The sequence below is a fragment of the Carettochelys insculpta genome, chromosome 1 (genome assembly GCF_033958435.1).
Source record: "Carettochelys insculpta isolate YL-2023 chromosome 1, ASM3395843v1, whole genome shotgun sequence".
Lineage (NCBI taxonomy): Eukaryota > Metazoa > Chordata > Testudines > Carettochelyidae > Carettochelys > Carettochelys insculpta.
In genome coordinates, this window is record NC_134137.1 from 54,314,301 (window position 1) to 54,335,992 (window position 21,692).

Genomic DNA, 21,692 nt, shown 5'->3' on the forward strand with positions numbered 1-21,692 from the left:
CAGCCTGCATCCAAAATCCCTCAACCCCAGCCCTACCCCAGAGCCCACACCCCCTAACCAGAGCTTTTACACCCCAGCCCTCTGCCTGAGCCCTAAGAACTTATTCCCAGCCACACTCAGAGCCCATATTCTTAGCCAGAGCCCACACACCCTTGGATCCCAATCCTTTGATTCAGCCGTGAGCTACTCAGCTGCAGCCCCACCCAGACGCCACACCCCCAGCTGGAGACCTTACACTTCTGCACCCCAGCCCTCTGCCCCAGATCTGGGCCCCTGCCCACACTCAGAACCTCTTGGCCCCACCCCATTACATGAATTTTGTTATGTGCACCACATGAAGGTGTTCATGTCATACACCACTTCCATACTGGAGCACGCAACAAGATTCATTCTGCTCAGAGCTGGGAAAAACTAGAGGGAACACTGCTGAAGAGTGAAGCGCTATACATGATACTGATGCATCCTTCTCCACAAGCTGAGTCTTGTGTGGTGCCAGTGCAGAAAAGCAGCGGAGGGTGAATTTTCTAATTCATAGCACCCTATGCAATTAAAACAGATGCAGGAAGTACGATAGATGTAACTATTTTAAATGGATAAAACTGTAGCACTGACCAATCCAAACAATCGCTATCCCCACATAGCTTAGACAGCCCTGGAGGAAAGCTTAAGTAACTAAGGTAATGATTTATGTAGTTGTGTAAACGGAAGCTCTTTGAATATGTGAAGTACTAGATAAATGGATCTCATAAAATATTAGCTGAATAATATATCTAATTTTGTGCTATTTTTTACATAACTTATTTGATTTTTTTCTTCGTTATCTATCCAGTTGATAGAACTGAATGGATAATTTGAGTATATTCATGGGTTTCTACAAATTTTATTACTTCTAAAATAATATTTCCATATAATTTTATTGTCAATCACAAAACTCAGTTTATAATTGTTATGGTGCAACAACTGACCAGAGAACAAGCATGAAAAATTGGAATGGGGTGGACCGTAATAGATGGCTGTACACAATAAAGCCGTGTATATCAGAAATGCTCCCGTGAAAGTGGGACATCTGGTCTGCCTATGTGTAACTGCTAGAAGTGATTAATAATACAAATTTCTCTATCCGTTTTGTTACAGATGTGGCCACACACAAAGACTGGGCTTACAGATTCACTGTGTGATACTGAGATTACAAGAGACACATTGACTCAAAATTAATTTTGCAACACTGAGGCTGGACTGAAACAAAGAACCCCAGGACCATATGCTCTCTCTCTATAAAAAATTAAGTTTGTTTCCTGCTGCAATCCGCAGGGCTCACAAGACTGCATACATTTTTACTAGTCTCCTCACCAGCAGAAAGAAGCAAGCAGGCTCCTTTTCTTTTTCACCCCTCCCCAGTTTTTCACTCTACTCTTTTACTCTTTGGCTGTCCACCGCCATAGTCAGAGCCATCCCATCTATTAGATGCTTTGGAGGTTGGGGGCAGGGCAGCCCGGGGTTGCGTCGACACTACAGCAATTTGTCGAAACAAGTTACAGTTGACACATATGTCTTGACGGAACTTCTGTCAACAGAAGGCGTCCACACCCAACAGAGACTCCCCCATCACTGCTCTCTGTCGATAGAGAGCGTTCACACACCCCAGGCCCTCTGTTGACAGAGCGGGCCCTGGGGACCCAGAAGCCAGAGTCACATGGATGCAAAGCCCTTCCTGGAGCAACAGCCCCACTCGCCCTTAAAGGTTTCCTCACCCCCTGGGGCCATGTTCCCTGCCCACACCGAGGCTTGCATACCTCTTGGAGGGACAGCAAAGCTAGTGCAGGGCTCCCTGGCTTCCTGTGAGAGAGTTCGACCTCTCCAGGGACCCATGGCACCAGAGCAGCCCCCGGGTTTGTGCTGGCTGCACGTCATCCCGTCCATCCTTCTCCTCCTCCTACGGAGGGAGGAGCCTAACACCGCCTGTGAGGAGGGCACCCTCCTGGCTGCTGCACTGAGTCGCCGGTGCCCGTGCTCACAGCTCATCAGGTGTGTCTGGTGGTACACCACTAGCTCAGACTCGTGTGAACATCTGGTGATGGGCAAGTGGGATGACCAGTGCTGGCTCCAGAACTTCCGCACGCAGGAAGACGCCTTTCTGGAGCTATGCATCTGGCTCGCCCCTGCACAACACAGGGACAACACCCACCTGCAGCCCGCCATTCCCCTGAAGAAAAGGGCTGCCATCACCCTCTGGAATTTGGCTACCCCTGACAGCTACCGATCCATCAAGAACCAGTTCGGTGTAGGAAAGTCCACTATTGGTGCCGTCCTCATGCAGGTAAGGTATTCCCAGGCTGTAGGCCCTGCCTGGGGAAGGGAGGGGTCGCAGCCAAGAGGGACTCTCGGGGAGCAGGGGCAGATGTGCGAGGAGGGGAATGGGAAGGGGGGAAAGCCCCATCCCTAGGGAACCATGCTGTCCTGCCTGCACACAGTCCTGCTGCTCAGTGGATGGCCTCCTGGGAGGGGTCTGAAGGGCTCGGAAGTGGGGCTGGAGGGGAATGGGGAACACCCCAGGGCCAAGGGCCCAACCACCCCGTCCCTCACCTGTGTGTCCCGTCTCCTCTCCCCACTGGTTGCGAGAGCCATCAACTCCCTCCTGCTGCAGAGGCTCATCCACCTGGACAACATTGTGTTGCTGTGGCTGGATTCGATACCTTGGGGTTCCCCAACTGTTTAAGGGCCATTGACGGAACCCACATCCCCATCCATGCGCCAGACCACAATGCGGCACCGTTTGTCAACAGAAAGGGGTACAACTCTGTCGTGATGCAGGCCCTGGTTGACCACTGTGGACACTTCACAGGCACATACGTTGGGTGGACTGGCTGGGCTGTGTGGGGGGGGTGGGGGAGTTGTGGGCAGCTGGGCCAGCTGGTCCCACCAGACGGCACTGACGGTGTCAAGGTGGGACTTCAGCTGGTCCCATGCCCACACATGCCACTCCCAGTCCCTTGCCCACCGCATCTCATCAGCATGCAGCTGCCACTCCATTATGTTGGCCACCTGCCCGAGGCCCCCAGGTTCTCCTCGCCCTAGCAGTGGGATACTCTCTAGCAGAGGCCTTGAAAAGGTCAATTGAGACCCTGGAGGTGCCGTGGTTGAAGGAGGGGCCCAACTACAGGCTGATGACCAGGGTCCTGTCACTGGCCAGGAATGCGCTATCAACCTCGCCCTCAGGCTGCTGCTCCCCCCAGCTGGAACTCCGGTTTCATGGTGGGGGAGGGCTCCTCAGCTATGCCCACGGTGTTCTTGGGCCGGGGGGGAGGGAGCGGGGGGCGGTGTCCTCCACCTGAACGAGCTCATGTATCTCCCAGTAATAGGCGCAGCTTGGCCGTCGTGCCCAAGAGGTGGGCTTTGTCCCATGCCTGAGTATACCCCTGCCACAGCTCTTTTTATTTTCACCAGGACCTGCTCCATGGTCTGGGCAGGGTGTCCTCAGGCTATCAGGGCTGTTGGGACCTGACTATAGCCCAGGACATTCCTCCTTTTGGCAGCTGGGTCCAGCAGCACTGTTTCTTCAGTCCAGGGGGCAAGCAGGTCCTGGACTTTGACTCTGGGGTCCGCCCAGGACAGAGCATTCATCCTCCTGGCCAGGGGTGAATCCTGGGGCTCCTCTCCCCACTCCCTGGAGGGGTGGAGGACATCCCTGGTGGAGTGGGAGGCCACCATTTGTCTGTACTGGGCACAGGGGGTGGCTGTCAGCAGGCTGCAGGTACACATGCTGGCTGGGCTGCTTGCACACTTTTTACTTCCTGGTATGGGGTTTCCAGGACTCCTGTACCTTTAAGGCTGGATGGAGGGGTAGAGCATAGAGCTCTGCTTGCTGTGGACAGAGCGGCTCCCAGCTCCAGGTGGCCGGTGCCTTGGAAGACTCTTCCATCGACAGAAGCCCCCCACCCCCCCCAACCTGCCCTCCGAGTGTCTACACCTTTTTTTTTGTCAACCAAATCTGTCAACAGCAGTGTTATGCCTCGAATGGGAGTGACTTTACTCTGTCGAGGAAACAGCTGATTTCTGTCAAGTCATTCTCGACAGAATGCCTTTTAGGAGTGGACGCTCCATAAGTTTTGTCGACAAAACTCTGTAGTGTAGACGCAACCTTGGGGATTAGCAGGGTGGCCTGGCACCGGAAGCAAGAGCCAGCGGTGGCAGGAGCTGAAGGAAGCAGAGTGACCCAGACCCAGCTTGCTTTGCTCGGTTTCACCACCATGGTGGGAAATGGACTGACTCAGCTTCAGCCTGCTCCACCCCAAGTAATGTGGCTGGGAGCCGAACACAAAAGAGCAGGCTGGGGTTTGGTCACTCCACCTCCCATCATAAGGTGAGTGCCAGGGAGGAGGCTCAACCCCTGCCACCAGTGCCAGGCCCCTCCAGTAATTCCCTGGGCCATGTCACTCAGGAAAAGGGGTTTGGAGGAAGGGATGCAATGGAGATGGGATGGGGGTGGAGCAGGGGCAGGTGCATAGCAGAGGATGGACCTGGGGTGAAGGGAGGGTTGCCCCAGGCCCCACACCCCTCAAAAGACAGCCCTGACACAGGATCTATTGGGCTGCCCCGGCCATACATCTAGTGATTCTCACAGTAGGGGCGACACATTGGGATGCACTTAGGTTCACATGCACCTCCCCAGCACCCGTCTGACCCTTTGCACTCATTATTAGTGCACCACAGCTTCTGGTGAATGTGGGGGTGGTCCTGCCCTTCCCCCAGAGTGGTGCTGCCCAAGAGAAGTGGGAGCTAGAGCAAGGCGGAGCAGGGGTGCAGAGGGGGCAGGGCAGGGGAGGAGTGAGAGTGGTGAGGGGTTGTTCCAGCCCCTCCCTGGGCTAAGGGAGAGCATGTGGCCCGTACCCCTGAGAATTCCCCTTACCATTCAGCACTGCTCACAATCTTGTCTCTTTCTTCTTTCCACCACGGTGGAAGGCCAGCATGGGGCCACCCTCCTTCCACCAGTGCTAAGAGTTCAAAAATCATTAATCAGTCTACAATGGTCATAAGATTACAGCCCTGTGATATTTCAGTGAGCCCTCCCATGGCAGCTGGCTGGGGAAGGGAAAAGGCTTCAGGATGAGACTGTGTTTACATGAACATACACACGCTGCCTCAGTATCAGCATTGTGACTCAGGTGATGGATTTTGGTTGGTGTTGGGTTACAAATCACTTTACACTGAATGGAAGGGAGCTGACAGGCCCCTGGGCAAAGTGAGGTGGGGGCAGCTTTGTGGTCCTGGAACAGAAGGGGCAGTTGGCAGAAAGGGCAGCCAGTCCTCAGCACTGCCTACAGGTCACCCACACACCCTCTCCTCCGGCAACCCTCAAAGCTCCCTGGAGTTTGCCAGGCCCTTTTGAATCACTGGGCCCTGGGGCAATTGCCCCTTTACCCCTTCCTGTTGACAAGCAGTGGTAATAAAATGATGTTAATCTTTCTGCGTGATAGCAGAACTATGCTTAGCTCCTTTTGATTTCATCAGAAATTAATTTACTTCGCTGGGGGCTTGGATTCCTGTGAAAAGAAGCAGCTGGCTCATGCCACTGTGAGAACATTATGGACATTGTGTGGCTGGATCTGTCTACTTTGACTGGCTACTAACAGTTGGTCCTCCCCTAGGTGCTGTGCATCTTAGCTCTTTTCCTACCAGTGCAGCGTTTTAACTCATGAAGATGTCCCACCTCATTTTTGTTGCCATTTCTAGGGTTTGTTTTTATCCTGTGCCCTAGGAGTCATGAAAGAATATGAGACAAATTGGTTCAAATGAATATTAAGGTTTATCAGTTGATACTAATGTCAGTAGGGTTTGGATCAGGACTTCAAACTAATGAGATTTGCATGACAATGGGGGTGAGGTAATACTGATCTAATAAAGGTATTAGCTCACCAACCTTGTCTCTCTCGTATCCTGGGACAAACACAGCTACAAATACACTGCATATGACTAATGAGACAAACAGGCACATAATTTCACATATGAAATTGTGAAGTCGTTCCCACCATAGAGAAGTACTTAATTCCAAAGATGGCAGGTACACAAGTATTCTTTGTACATGGTGTGTCAAGTGGCTTTTATGCTCTTAGCTTTTCCAGAACAAATCAAATGAAGTATACACTGCACAGGCAATGGGATGATTTTTAGCAATTGTGTTACGCAGGAATGACTTGAATTTACCCTGAGACAAAAACCAATTGTGAGTTAACAGTAAGAAATTAATTGACCGTTTTATGGAACAGTGAGAACATTTCCCAATACCTGCATAGCAGTAGGTCCAAGTGAAGCTGCTGAGGTCCACCAAGCTGTGTTTGTGGGTCAGGGCACTGGTTTGCAGGTGTTTTTGCAGTCGTGGGGCACTGGTAATATTTTGGAGCTGCAGCATGTCGTGCAGGGGTACGCAGTGCCTTGCTATGGTGTAGCACGGTGCTCTGAGGTGCTAGGTGGATGGATTGCTGCAGGGCACGGTGCTGTGAGATGCTGGGTGGCTGCAGGGTGTGGTGCCATGAAGTGCTGTGAGATGCTGGATTGCTGCAGGGCATGATATTGCGAGGTGCTGGGTGGCTGCAGGGTGTGGTACCATGAGGTGCCGGGGGGCTGGGTTGCTGAATGGAGCGGTGCTGTGCGGCTGGGTTGCTGCGGGGCATGGTGCTGTGAGGTGTGCTGTTAGGAGGCACTGGCTGCTGCAGAGTGCTGAGGGGTTGAGCTTAGGTGGGGCTGGCACATGAGGAGCGTCACCTCGGGATGCCATGAGCTGGGTGTAGCTGTCACAGCTGTGTGTAGGAACTGGTGCCGCTGGGCTGCGTTGGGCTGGGCCGCAGGCGTAGGGCAGCTCGCATAGGCCGCACAGCCGGCAGGCTGGGCAAGCGGCTAAGAAGCCGCGCTCCCTGCACTAGAGGGGAGGGGAGAAGAGGGGAGGGGTCACTCGTGCGGAGGGAAAAGCTTCGCCCCTGCGGGAGTGGCTCCTCCCGAGCCTGCGCGAGAGGTTCCGAGCTCCTCTCCTACCCCACCCTCGCCTCTCCTTGGCGCGTTCTAACAGCTTCGCGTGTTGGTTAGGTTTGTCCCGAAGCGGTCACCGTAGTAGATGCTCTTCCGGTTGGTTCCCGAGTTCAGTGCGTGCGAGGGCCGGCGCGGTGCGGCGCGCGCTTTTCAACCCGGCCTTGACTGGTCCAGCAGCCATGAGCCTGTGGGCGGACAAGTACCGGCCCTGCACTCTCAGCAGGGTGGACTATCACCGCGAGCAGGCGGCCCAGCTCCGCAACCTGGTGAGGGACGGGCCGCCCCAGCCTCCGCTCTCCCGCCCCCATCACCGACCCACCCTCGTTCCCGCCAGCCTGGGCCAGGGGAGGAGCCGCCGCCGATCACCGACACCGCCCCCCCGCCCCTTCAGCTCGAGCCGCGCGGGGAGCCCCCCACCGTCACCAGCCCTGCCTTTACCTCATGAAGAGCGCTGCCCCCTCCCCTCCGGTACTCCCCCACCCCCAGAACCACTACCTCTCCGCTACCCCCGCCTCCCTCTGGAACCCTCCCGGCCTGTCCCTGTCCCCGTCCCCGGGGCAAACGTTCCTCAATACCAGTGTTAGGCGGCTTTGGGGGTTGGGCACCTAGGTCATCTGGTGACATGTTAGCATCGGTCTGATTCTTCTCCCGTTGGGGATGGAAATATGGGTTAAACCCGCTAGCTGGTTAAATGAATGGCAGGGGCTGCTCCAGACCAGCCTCTGTCACTGATGGGCCTGGGGCTGCTCCAGCAGGGCTGTGGATGGGTTCCCACCTGCCTGCCATGCAGCTGGGGCCCTGCCAACCTGACAGTGGCCTGGTGCGGCTGGCCGTCCACTGGGATTTGGAAAAGGCTCGATTAATCAGTTATCCAGTCAGCATTCTGGTAAACCTAATGCTTATTGGGTAACCAGGTAGCCTCTTCAATCTCAATTCCCAGGTGTCTGCTGTTTTGTTTTGAAAGTGCCAACAGAGCAGGCTTTGCTTTCTATTGGTGCTAAGGCCCTGCTTGCTTTGCTTAGGGAAGAGAATAAGGAGATAAAGTTTTGGCAACTCTCTTTTGTGCATAAAACAAAACAGCAGAAATGCAGTACTCTGTTTTTATTAAAATGTGGAGTGAGAGCTGCTGATAAATGTACAGTGTAGCTGTGCTGGCCTAAGCGTAGGCAACCTGAGAGTGACCATACTATGAAACAATATTCAGACTACCAGAGCAATCTGATCAGCAAAATGGTGACTGGATTAGCAGCTTCACTGGATAAACATTTCATGGGTGGTAACTAGCTGCTTGTCTCCACTTTATTACTAAAGCACAGAAACATCAAACAACTATCCCCTTGCAGTAATCCCCACACCAGGCAAGCCAGTTAGCACTCATGCTAGAGATATGTTTTTGTAGAAGAGAAGATGGCAAAATTGCAGCTGTAACTTGAGCTAATGCTTTCATGAACAATGTGAAGATGATCTTGGAACGTGCCATTCTGCTAAAGAAATTTTGTCATTTTAAGTCAGGCCATCAAATGCTACGAATAATTGTAAAGCACACCAAAAGTGAAAGTTCTGTTTATTGTTTTTGGCAGGGATAAATGGTCATAATAGGGAAATATGAGCAGGACTGTAAGCGAATGATACCCCCATTATCAGTTTTCATATTGAGAGGATATACATTTCTGATAGGGTGATTATTTTATAGTGCACAGTTTCTTCTCTTTTTATTTTTGTTATTTGTATTATAATAATAGAGAGTAAATAATCAGTTTTAAAGAGTGCAGGTTGGTTTGATGTTCCCGTCCTGCTATCTGAGACAGATATAATGCAAATTGCAGTTCTCACTCCAGACTTGAATAAAAACATAGTCACATGCACAAAGAGAGTCTGCAAAACTTTGTCTCCTTTTCCAACCCTGTGACTAACATAACTCTGTCAACAAAACCTCTAGTGTGGCTATGTGGATGGAAGAGGGGTTCTGTCAACATAGGTAATGTTCGTGAAGTTGATGTTCCTGCACCAACCTACTCCTGTAGAGGTAGGCTGCATCTGAATCTACATGCTGATAAAGATTCTGTAGTATAGACATACTGTCACTTGAACTAGGCTAGCAACTCAAGCGAATTTGCAGTGAAGACAAGCCCTGACATGTCAGGGAAACAACACCAACATTTCCCTTTTGTAGAATGCACTGTATGCAAAACATTGCAAGAGGTTTACGTATGTTACTGAATTAAGCTTCACACTATCACTATTACTATTAAGCAGATGGGGAGGAAAGAGGCACAAAGATTTATTAGCATGATTTGCAGAAAAGAACAACACCCACCCCATCCACTGATTCCTTTGGTAGCTGTTGGTGTTCAACACTTCTCAAACTGTTAGATCCTAAATGACAGGGATTAAGGCCAAAGATAGGAATAAAACCGATGGGCAAAACTGAATTCATGTTCAAGTCCCAGATGTCCCAAACCTTATCTAGATTGTCTAACTGCTAGATTCACACTTGGCATTCTGTAGTTCTTGGTATAACTAACGAAAACTAGCTTTGAAGGTAGATCTTAGTGAAATGTATTTTTAAAGTGGCAACCGCCCTTCCCAGAAACAAAAATTGGTTTTGTTATTTTTAAAGCAACACTCAGAATTAGGCTTTTGTTTGAATATATTTTTACACGTGATAGTTGTTGTATACTGTAGCTGAAAGAGCAGAGAGATCTTTCCTTTAGTTTATTTTGTGGGTAGATTTGCTTTTTCCCTGCTTGAGTCTGTTTTCCATTTGTGAGAGCTGTTCACTTAGCAACAAGTGGGACAGGAACATCTTTCTAGAAAGGTGACAGTGATTGTCACCTTTGGCGTGAGTCTCAGGAGCAGATGTAATACCTGAAACTAAAACCAAACAAACCACCATCATTAATTTTAAAAGGCACATGGCCAGTGTGATGGACATATGCCTAGAAGAAAATTTCAAGGTACTGCTAATTCTGGGCTATATTTTAAATTAAAGTACTGTAGAATTGTATATGAAAAATTATGTAATAGTAATGTTATAAGGAGAGTCCTCAAATGACACTGTTAATTTCCTAGCATATTGGAAACATTATTATAATTAATTTTACTGTGCTGTTTACAGGTTCAGTGTGGTGACTTCCCTCATTTGTTAGTGTATGGACCATCTGGAGCTGGAAAGAAGACCAGGATAATGTGTGTGTTAAGGGAACTGTATGGTGCAGGAGTGGAGAAACTGCGAATTGACCATCAGAGCATAACAGTAAGAAACTGATCGTGTGCATTTTGAAAGAAAGTTGTGTATATACAGCCTTGATTTTTATATAATAGCATGTGAATATGTATTCCTATAGCAAGATCCCCAGTAGTAAAAGGAAAATCAATATAATTCCAAAATGTTCACATTTCTTCACTCCATTAGAAAGTTCAAGCTCGCATACAAAATTGGTCGCTTGAGCATTTTTCTCTCATTAAATAATTTTAGTTTGTCAATCTCCCTCATGCTTGCACTTTGCAACAAGGCTGGACTGCAAAATAGATCCTGAGCATTACGTACTGAGGACAGGATTCTGATGTTGATTTCTTTCATGTTGCTTTTGTTGGCATTGCTTAGACTGTACCATGTATATGAGATCAGAATTGGGTCCAGTACTCTAATTTTTGATTCACGTTAACTCCAATTTAAGCGAACAACAGATAGAATTTGCTTTTGTCTTAAGTTGTGACCTCTTACTTATAAACCATTAATGTTACCTTTCCCCCATGTATGTTTGTCAGAATTTGTCCTCTAATCATTTCCATAGTGACTGAACGGCCGTGTCTACACTAGCCCAAAACTTCGAAATGGCCATGCAAATGGCCATTTCGAAGTTTACTAATGAAGCACTAGAATACACATTTAGCGCTTCATTAGCATGCGGGCAGCCGCGGCACTTCGAAATTGACGTGGCTCGCCACCGCGTGGCTCGTCCAGACGGGGCTCCTTTTCGAAAGGACCCCGACTACTTTGAAGTCCCCTTATTCCTATCTGCTCAAACTAATAAGGGGACTTCAAAGTAGTTGGGGTCCTTTTGAAAAGGAGCCCCGTCTGGACGAGCCACGCAGTGGCGAGCCGCGTCAATTTCGAAGTGCCGCAGCCGCCCACATGCTAATGAGGCGCTGAATGTGTATTTCAGCGCTTCATTAGTAAACTTTGAACTGGCCATTTGCGTGGCCATTTTGAAGTTTGGGGCTAGTGTAGATACGGCCAACAAGAAAAGGGATCTGTTTCAGTGGTTATCTGGCTGGCGTACAGGGCAGCCACTTGAAATCTAGTTAGGATGTTGCCTTATCAATGAAAAGTCTTTATTTGGAAGGAGGGAGTTTTAAGGGGTAACTGGAGCAGTCTAATTACTTGGGAAACAGACAAGATCTTTATTACCAAATCTAGCAAAGGTATAACTAGGTTCAATGGCAGAAAATTGAGGTTAGAAAAGTTCACACTAGAAATAAAATCCAACTGGTTTACAATAAGTGTAATTAACTTTGGGAACAACTTAACAAGGGTTGTCATGGCCTTTTCACCAGTGGCAATTTTAAATCAATATGTGAACTCCAGAGTATGTCATTTAGAGAAGCATTCAAACAGTTAATTCTGAGAAGTCCTTTGTTAAGCAGCAAGTAAGACTAAATGATAATAGTCCTTCTGACTACATAATCATGAATCTCTGAATCAGCAAAATTGACAGAACACTACAATTTCATAGTGCAGTAAACAGAATTTCTTCTGTTATTACTTTTTAATTTCTTCAGCAGTGGTCTGAATATCATATTTGGTATGAGGGATAGAACATTACCTCTGATTCTGGCTCATCTTATTACAAGGTAGTTTTTCATATTCATTGCTCTTATTTAAAGGAAATAATTTAGTAACCATTACATGTATCACAGCTGTTCTCAAACTGAGGATGGTAACCATCTCGGAATCACAAGATTATTACATTGCGGGGCATGAGTTGTCAGCTTCTATCTCAAAGCCTCACTTCATCTCCAGCATTTATAATAGTATTAAACATGTAAAGTGTTTTTAATTTATAAAGGGGGCTACATTCAGAGACTTTCTGTGTGATAGGGTCACCAATATGAAAAATGGAATACAAATAATTTTAGTACCTTGCTTGGCTACTTATTTCCTTCAGCATTAGTACAGGGATCAGGCACATGGCAGTGGTAAAAACTTGTAGACTATTCTAGGTTTTGCTGTCAGAATTGGTGCACTAACTTTAGTACTTTCTAATGACTCAGTTAGGAAGGATAAACGTATTGTGATGTTAATAGGGAAATATCCACCGTCTAATTGGTCCTAGAAAAATCTTCCAGTAAAATCACATGAATTGGAAGACATTCATTGTCACCATAATTGGAAGAAATACACTTAAACACAGTTCTGTGTTTAGTGAAAATGTGTCCAATTAGTGGTAGAAATATACCAGTTGGATCCAAAGTTAAAGGTAACATAATTGTTCATGTTAATTATACCAGTGAAAAATTTGTAATTACATATTGAGAGAAAGGAACTCCCTTTGATATCCATGCACTTCTCCCCAAAATTTCATGGGAAGGAAATCTTCCTGTGGTCTGTGAGCTGTTGCCCTAAAATGACTATTTGAAAGAGATGGCTTTCTATTAATTGTCTGAAATCTCTATTAATTCTGATAGTAGGATCAACACTAGTGGGGGAAACAGCCACCGTTATTTTTTCAGAGGTTTAACCACATCCCAAAACTCCTGGCCTTCACTCACATGGGGAGAATGAGGTATGAAGCTGACCCCAAATCCAGATTTTCTACCGTAATGCTGCTGCCAAGCAACTAGACTTGCCAATTATAATTTACTTTTTTATTAAAGTACGATGCTTTCAAATCTAACTTTTTGTGTTTTCTACACAGACACCATCTAAAAAGAAAATTGAAATTAGCACCATTGCAAGCAATTATCATCTGGAAGTTAACCCAAGGTAAATTCATAATAAAAAGGAATATTTAATTAAGATACGATACTGGAATGACTACATTTTCTAAAAGTCTTGATTTCTAAGGATTCAACCTTTTACTCAGGCAAGTAGTTCTTTTAGAAGAAATTCTTCTGTTTACAAGTGTTGGCCCTAAATGTGCAGACCAGGTTTTTGAAATACATGACTCTGGATGACAAAATACTTGGATTTCCTATGTGAAATCCAGTAGCATGCTGTGTTGCTAATGGATTGTGCATAAAAATGTGAGTTTTGGGTCTTACAAATAGGTAGACCTGCAAATTCCAAGTTCATATTAAGGCAGTTTTGAAAACACGGCACTGAGTGATTGTTTTGTTCTCCCTTTAATAAAAAAATGCAAAAAGTAGTGTTAAAAGTAAGCCTTGTACCCAAAAGATTTTGTAATTTAAAAAAAAACCTCTACTCATGTTTCTGGTCTAAAACACAGAATTTTTGTGTTGTACTGACGATTTCTGATTTGTGGATTCATGATTATATTATTGTGAAGGACTACTGTGATCATCTAGTCTGAGTACCTATATAAAACAGGCCACAGAATTTGTGATAATGACTTCTAGTGTTTTAGAAATTACTTCTAACTATACAGGATTTAAATATTCTACTCCAAATGCAGATATCCTAAAATGTAGACTAACTGCCTGTTAAAAGTATACAATGCCAGTGCTTACTTCAGTGTTTTGTTAAAATCAATATTATTTCCCCTAGTGCTTTATAGATTGGAGCTAAAACTTAGTAGTGTGAATAATTACATCTTAAATTGGACATTTGTATTTTTCCATGTGTTTCTAACTGAACAAACAACCTGTTTTTTGTTCTTTTAGTGCTCAGTAGAAACAGCCTATGGAGTTACGATTGAATTATTGCTTCATGTTCAGTGGAGCAGTATGGTACATCTAAATAATATGGAGCATAATAAAAGGTCATGAGGGAGAGAAAGTGAAATTAGAAAGTGGATGGAAACATACAGGTGTTTAAATCTATTATAAACATATGTTAGACAAAGCAGTTTTACTTCCTTCAAACTGTAACACAGATTTCAATTGTGACTTTCAAGGAATTGCTTGCTGGTCACGTAACTTATGGATGCTGTTAAATGGAATCCCCTGGATGATGGAGAGGGGAAGAGAACACATGCTTAAATTATAACTCTGTTTTGCCTAACCATCTTCAGATTGAAACGTTTGAACCGTAAAACAACTTCAAGCTTAGCTTACCCCTTCAGACATGAAATTATTAACCAGACTGTGTTATATCTGAGAGGTGCCTATATAAAAATAATTATAGCTTAATCATGAAGAACCTTAGAAAATTGAGTCAGGAGTTAAATTTTGTATTCCTGCACTAAATTTTCTGCATGAGATATTAGGAAGTCCACTGGTACTAAACCCATGAGAACATAAGAGCTCCTCAAAGACTAACATGGCTACTTCTCTGATACTTCTAATTGAAATTGTCTTTTGTCCAAAATACCTGTACAATCAGACCTTGTTTTACATAGGGTTTTTGGCATTGTTTTAGTTATTCATGGTCTATAAATTGTTATCTTTATTTTTGTGCATTATAAGGCTTCACATTTATGCTGTGTGGTCACCAAGATGTGCAGGTCAGTCAAGGCAGAACATTTGGGTGGGCCATGACTTAAGGTGTTTGGGCAAAGACAGAAGCAGGGGAAGGGAAGCAGGAGGGATGGGGTAGAATGGATTTGATCCACCTCTCTTCAACCTCTTTGTGTCCTTGCACGGGACAATGGATGTGGGCCAGGTACTCCTGGCCCCAGGTGAACCCCTGTTAAACGAGGTAGGGATACAGGGGCTTGTTCCACTCTGTCTGCCTGGCCTTCCAGCCACAGAGTAGGGGTGGGAGCTTGATGCACTCCTGCTGGAGAGTGGGGTCAGAAGTTTGCCCCATATTGCCTGCCTGGCATCCTATTGAGTGACAAGTCCCCGATCATGCTCCTTGGCTGGAGAGTGAAATGAGGCCATGCACACCAGTGTCCAGGGGCCCCGGGCCAGATTGTGCACCACAATCCACAAGGCTGGCTAAAGGGTTTATGTGGAGGCAACCCCTCTTCCTCCTGCCTACACACTTGCCAGATGAACCCTTGGAGTTCTGACTTCAAAACAAGCAACATTATCATCATGTCAAATTCATTTTCAGAATATCTGTAAATGTTAGTAGCAAATTCAAAAGTCATTAAATTTTCTTATAAAAACTCATCAGATGCAGTGCGTCTTTGAGAAAGTTTATGCTCCAAAATATCTATTAGTCTATAAGGTGCCACAGGACAACTTCTTGTTCTCAAAGATACAGACTAACACAGCTACCTCTCCGATAATTGTGAGCCTGAAACCTAAACCCTTCTATCCCCCAGATCCCTGGTGTCTGTTTTTACATGATTTCTATTTGCAGAGTGGTTTTTTTTCCAAGAATGTAACCACAGTGTAAATTTAGGTGTGACTTTACTTTGAAAAGAGCTTAGAATCTTGAGCCAACTGATCATTCTGTCATGTCCATATATCTTTGATGATGCACACCTTACGGCATTTCAAGGAATAGCAGCTCTGTCATCCTAAAATCACACTTAAGTGCCAAAACATGCAAGTCAAGTTTTTGTGTGAAAAACAAGCAGTCCTATAGCACCTTAAAGACTAACATATTTATTTATTAGGTAATGAGGTTTTGTGGATAAGACCCACTTTCCCAGATATTCAAATTGGAGCAGATAGTAAGAATCCAGCGTTTATATAGTAGGGTTGGGGGAAGGAAGGAGGGAAGAAAGAAAAGAGAATGGGGGGGTCACCTTATTTTCTTCTTCCACTGATCTTGTGTATGACAGGTGATGCCCCCTTTTTTCTTAACTCTGCCCCCATATAAACCCTGGGTGGTCCTTATCTACTCCAATCTGAAAATCTGAAGAAGTGGGTCTTACCTATGAGAACTCATTACCTAATAAATAAAATTTTAGTCTTTAAGGTGCTACAGGACTGCTTGCTTTGTTTTACAAAGATACAGACTAATGCAGTTACTTCTTTGAGAAGCTTTTGTATGGAGTCTTATTTGATTCCTAACTTGCATATTAAGTGATGTACAGCTTCCAACGTAAAATGTGGATGTCTCCAGCTCTAAGGCAAAAAGTTTGTTTTAAAATGAAAACTATTTTTTACTGCTTATAGTCACAGATGTACGCTTTTTAAAATTTATTACATGTATGCAGCTTTGAAAGTGTATGGCGGTGGGAAGCCTCGGTACTCCGTCTTGATTAGTCTTGGTATCAGTTCTGTTACTTGTTGTTTGGCCCCCAAGTTGGGAATCCACACCTTCCTTGAACGTATCACTAAATGTTGCATGGTACTTTGATTCAACTGCTTAGTTGTGGGGTCAGGCGGGATCAAAGAGCCCATTGCAGAAAATGCTTGTTTTTATTTTTTAAGCACACAGTATTTTTTGTACGTGGGGAGATTTGGCTTCAGGTCTATACATGAAATAGCCATGCTTGACAATGGTTACACTGGTAAACTCCCCACTGGTGGAGAATCCATTTATCGTCTATTCCCTAAGGCTTGTGTGTTTCTCCGTTCCTTGTAATGACACTGCTGGACGATACATGTCCAGGAGCTGAACGAACTGGGACCTTTGGATATAAAAGCATTCAGTAGCTTGAAGCCAGTAGCAAAATTATGAGGTCCTATAAGTGATATAGCAGCTAAATGAGAAAAAAGAACTGCACTCTTAGTATCGGTTGTGCTGAAATAATTTAGAAAATAACATGCCCACATTTTCTACTATAAGATGCCAGTCACCATATAGGGTGAAAAGACATGGAACTACTTACAATAATGTGAGATAATAAGAAAACAGACAACATTGGGAGCTGAGGAGGCCTGCTTCAGAAACTTTCAGACTGACACCAAACCTTCAAGTTCTTCTTAACAAGATCTTTACTTGTGAAATCTCTAGCCATTTCCATGGTCACATATGAGCAAGACTTCATAATCCTGGAAACAGTATTTGTGTTTAGTGAAAGCCCTATGTCCTACCGGCAGATTTGGCCTTTTTGCCAAAGACAAAATGGCCCTTGGAAAGTAGAGAGGCAAAAAATATTGGATGTATATGCCCAAGTTGCTGGTAAAGAGATGTTAAAAGCTCAATTCTCATATCATTACATTAAAGTCATGCAGGCACAAACATAATTTTGTTGTATTTACTAACAGGTCTCCCTCCCCAGGAACAACTAAAATGCAACTCTGTGTAAGGTATGAATTTCAAAATGTTAGGAGTGTAGCTTGTCAACAGACACACCTCAGGCCATCTTTATTTTAAAAGCCATGTTTTTGGCTTTTTTTAATTTAAAAAAATGCCTCCTGAGCTGCTGGTTTGAAGAATGTACTGTAAATGTGGTGTGAGCACTGTTAAAATAACTAAGTGTAATAACAAAATCAACTGTTATCTGAACACTTTCTACAGTGATGCAGGAAACAGTGACCGTGTGGTAATTCAGGAATTATTGAAGACAGTAGCACAATCCCAACAACTTGAGACAAGTACTCAAAGAGATTTTAAAGGTTAGTTAAATAAGTTAAATGTGGGTAAGAACTTTGGAGAAGAACCTCTATGAAATGTTTAAATCAAGTCAGAAAGATGTATCTGAGAGCAGCACATCTGTCTTCCAGTGTGTATCTTCACCAGTTGCCTCAAAGATGTACCTCTTTATGGCATTGGTTTGTATCTCTGATTGTAGCAAAAGATTTTGAAGCTGCATAGACGTGGGTCTTTACTTATTGCTACTGTGAGCCATGTATCAGCCTTCATAAAACTTGGCCACCTTTCATGCTTTTTTGTCAGAGACAGGTGGCCATTATGGACAGATGTATTTATGAGTGGTAGACACTCCGTCAGTAGCAGTCTGTCTTATGTGGCATTGGTAGCTGAAGGGACAAAAAGTAGGACTAATGGATGATTGAATGAGTTGAACTGGGCCTACTTCCTTCCTTCATATATATTTGTCACTTCCATTTTCTTGAAGTGGTCAGTGCAGAAGTACTTCGTAAATGGAAGAACTACAGACAGGAAGTGGCTTCTAATTTACAGGATCCCAGTTTTTTCTCTTCACTGTTTCCAAATAAATTGTTACAGCTGCTTCCTCACAGAAACCAAGAAACCCCAAAACCCAAGAGAAAGGAAAAATGAGAGAAACCCAAGAAAGATGAGCAAATAGAGTACGAATATTGTAGGAGTGGTCCTAGCTTTCATATGCCATACCATTTTCATCACAGTTGTCAGGGAATCATTAAATTTGAGCTGTTTCCAAATTTTAGGAGTCTGCTAGAATTCATTACCATATATCTACTAACTACTTTGAAACATCTTTGTATAGACATAGAGAGCTATGTGCATGGAAGGGCCTCCAGTGTTCAGTCAAAGGGGTCTTCCACCTTCTTCAGCCATTAAACTAAGGCACGAGATTGTAAACAGAGGAGTGCACTGATAACTCATTTGCTTTAATGCTTCCTTACACCACCGGTTCTCAGAAAATTTAGATGCAACCATGTTACATCTTTCTTGCCATGTGTCTTGCTTCGTTATCTTTCTAAACTTAACTAAAAGTAATCTTGTAAGTAATTTTACTTTGAAACTCTTCTAATAAAGATAATTTAAGCTTTTTTTTCCTTTTTTCCCCCTTCTGACAGTGGTGCTGCTGACAGAAGTTGATAAACTTACTAAAGATGCTCAGCATGCATTGCGAAGAACCATGGAAAAGTATATGGCCACCTGCAGATTGATCCTGTGTTGCAATTCCATTTCAAAAATCATTGCACCTATTCAAAGCAGATGTCTGGCAGTGCGAGTGCCTGCTCCCAGTATTGAAGATGTAGGTTTGGAAGCAAAATGAGCCTCTACTATGAACTTTATGAGCCTAGTTTTTGCTATGTGCATGTAAAGTATGTTACAGAAAATACCATGTCTCTGCTTGTCATCCATGACTTGCCTTTGAGAGAGTATGTACAGTATCCATTGACTGGGCAGACTGGAGCTGCTCATTTATACCTGGCTGATCACTGGGGTGGGGAAGCAATGGCAATTTTGGAGATGGTTAGGCCTGAAAATGGTCTTTGGGCTATGGACTGTTTCACTAAAGAGAAGTCTGCCATATGCTCACTATTAGAGAGAGACAAGATGGATGAGATAATATAATTTCTTGGATCCTCATCCACCTTGTATCTCTAATATTCAGGGACTGATGGCTACATGCCCATAATACAAGAACTAGAGGACACCAAATGAAATGAATGGGTAGCAGGTTTAAAACTAATAAAAGAATGTTGTTCTTCACTCAGCCACATAGTTAACCTGTGGAACTCCTTGCCAGAGGAGACTGTGAAGGCTAGGACTATAACAGAATTCAAGAAAGAGCTAGATGAATTCATGGAGGTTAGGTCCATAAAAGGCTATTAGCCAAGGGTAGGAAGGCATCCCTGGCCTCTGACTGTCAGAGGCTGGAGATGGATGGCAGGAGACAAATGGCTTGATCATTGTCTTCGGTCCATCTGGGGCACCTGGCACTGGCCACTGTTGGCAGACAGGCTAGTGGGCTGAATGGACCTTTGGTCTGACCCAGTATGGCTGTTCTTATGTTCTTACGGCTACAATGAATGTTACTTGTAGTCACGGTACCTCTTTCCCTTCTAGATCTGTCACGTGTTGTCCAGTGTGTGCAAGAAGGAGGGGCTGACTCTTCCTCAGGATCTGGCTCGTAGGCTAGCAGAAAAATCTGGCAGAAATCTTCGGAAGGCGTTGCTTATGTGTGAGGCTTGCAGGGTCCAGCAGTAAGTCATTACAGAAACTAATGTAGGTTACTTTTTGTAGAAAATTATACATTCACTTTAAGCTTGTTGCTAAAATATGAGAGATTACTCGTTGTGCAGGTATCCTTTTACTTCTGATCAGGACATCCCTGAGACTGACTGGGAAGTATATCTGAGAGAGACTGCAAATGCTATTGTCAGTCAGCAGACACCCCAGAGGTAGGTGGAGATTAAGTGTTTTATATTAGATGTTTTGTGGCATTTTAGTAGCTTTGTGCAAGAATATCTCTGCTTTTCAGCCAAAGAAAATAGGCTTGTAACTAAGGCCCTACCAAAGGCATGGTCCTTTTTGGTCAATTTCACAGATGTAACATTTTAAAAATGGTAAATTTCACAATTTCAGGTATATAAATCTGAAATTTCACAGTGGTGTTTTTTGTAAGGGTCCTGGATCTCAAAGTTATTGTAGGGGTGTGTAGTGGGGTCTGACTCACTGCTGTGGCACCTCCTGCTGGTCACACTGGGAATTGGCTTGACTGTCTGCAGGGTACACTCTCCTCGCCAACGTCTCACCCACTGTCATTCTGCACTTTCTCCATGCTCTGCTCTGGATCCATGTTGCTCCCTGGATCATGGTATTCTCTTTGGAACACTGCTCTCTGGTAGCACCCACTGTTTGTTCTCTCTCTCCTTTCTGGGCATCAGCAGTCATCAGTCTTACACCTGCCACTGTGGCCAACTGCAGCCAGGGTCTAGAGCTTTGCCTCAGAGGCAAACTGCAGCCTGGATTAGCCCCAGTTCTTGGTGGCCATGGGGATGTACAACAGGGAGGGAGGAAGGCAAGGCTTGCCCACTACTCTGAATCCCAGCCCAGGGACTCTTCTGCTTGACTGTTGCTTCCTGGGTCACTTCTGCATGACCCTTCCACCCTCCTGGACCTTATATCAAGGCCACAAGTTTGGTAAGTGTCAGGCTGGAGCCTTTCTGCTGCTCCCCTGAGCCTCCCCTACTCTTATCTTCCCAAGAGCTGCTTCTCTCCTACTGGAAGTGAGTCCTGCACGCTCTCTGGTCAGGACCCAACTGACTCTGCTCCCCTAAGCAGCTCCGTAAATACAGGGCTGCCCCAGCAAGCTGCCCTAGGATCCCATTCCTAATTGACTGTGGCTCGGCACAGACTCTCTCCAGCCTGCTTTAACCCCTTTCCTGCTGGAGTGGGGCAGCTTCCCCACTACAGGAGGGATGTGGCACTCTTACCCTTCCTTCTGTGCTGCTCTTGATGGCAGCACTGTCTTCAGAGCTGGAGAGTGGTGGCTGCTAACTGGAATCCAGCTCTGAAGGCAGAGCTCTGGCCAGCAGCAGCACAGAAGCATGGATGATATAGTATTGCCACCCTTTTTTCTGCACTGCGACCTGCAGAGCTGGAACCTTAGCAGCTGCCATTCTTTGGGTGTCCAGCACTGAGAGAGACAGCCATACAGAAGTAAGGGCAACATGGGTGTGGTATTGCCACCTTTCTTTCTGCACTGCTGCAGGCAGGGTGCTGCCTTCAGAGCTGAGCACCAGACAACGTAATAACCACTGCTCTCCAGTTGCCCAGCTCTGAAGGCACCACAGAAATAAGGGTGGCAATGCCATGACTCTCCTAAAATAACCTTGTGCACCCCTGCAACTCCCCTTTGGTTCAGGACCCCCAATTTGAGAAACCAAAAGGTCAGATTTCATGGGAGGACACCAGATTTCACGGTCTGTAATGCATTTTTCATGGCTGTGAATTTGGTAAGACACTATTTAGAATGATCAAGAAATGGCTAGATTGGGTTTTAGAGACTAGAAAGGTTAGTCAT

General features: G+C 45.4%; 2 protein-coding genes across 4 annotated transcripts in view; one reads left to right on the forward strand and one right to left on the reverse strand.

Annotated features, from left to right (window-relative positions):
- Nucleotides 1-6,375, reverse strand: part of STARD13 (StAR related lipid transfer domain containing 13) — a 506,601-nt gene extending 500,226 nt beyond the window's left edge. The window contains exon 1 of the mRNA XM_074986427.1: nucleotides 6,283-6,375. The gene's annotated coding sequence lies outside the window, so the exon portion shown is untranslated. The remainder of the gene's footprint in view (nucleotides 1-6,282) is intronic.
- A 754-nt stretch (nucleotides 6,376-7,129) lies between these two features.
- RFC3 (replication factor C subunit 3) overlaps nucleotides 7,130-21,692 on the forward strand; it is a 29,719-nt gene continuing 15,156 nt past the window's right edge. For all 3 annotated transcript variants that reach the window (XM_074986486.1, XM_074986497.1, XM_074986492.1), the window contains exons 1-7: nucleotides 7,130-7,286; nucleotides 10,139-10,276; nucleotides 12,942-13,009; nucleotides 17,510-17,607; nucleotides 18,733-18,914; nucleotides 19,733-19,869; nucleotides 19,969-20,067. In XM_074986486.1, the coding sequence (XP_074842587.1) occupies nucleotides 7,200-7,286; nucleotides 10,139-10,276; nucleotides 12,942-13,009; nucleotides 17,510-17,607; nucleotides 18,733-18,914; nucleotides 19,733-19,869; nucleotides 19,969-20,067 (809 nt within the window). In that variant the 5' untranslated portion in view covers nucleotides 7,130-7,199. The remainder of the gene's footprint in view (nucleotides 7,287-10,138; nucleotides 10,277-12,941; nucleotides 13,010-17,509; nucleotides 17,608-18,732; nucleotides 18,915-19,732; nucleotides 19,870-19,968; nucleotides 20,068-21,692) is intronic.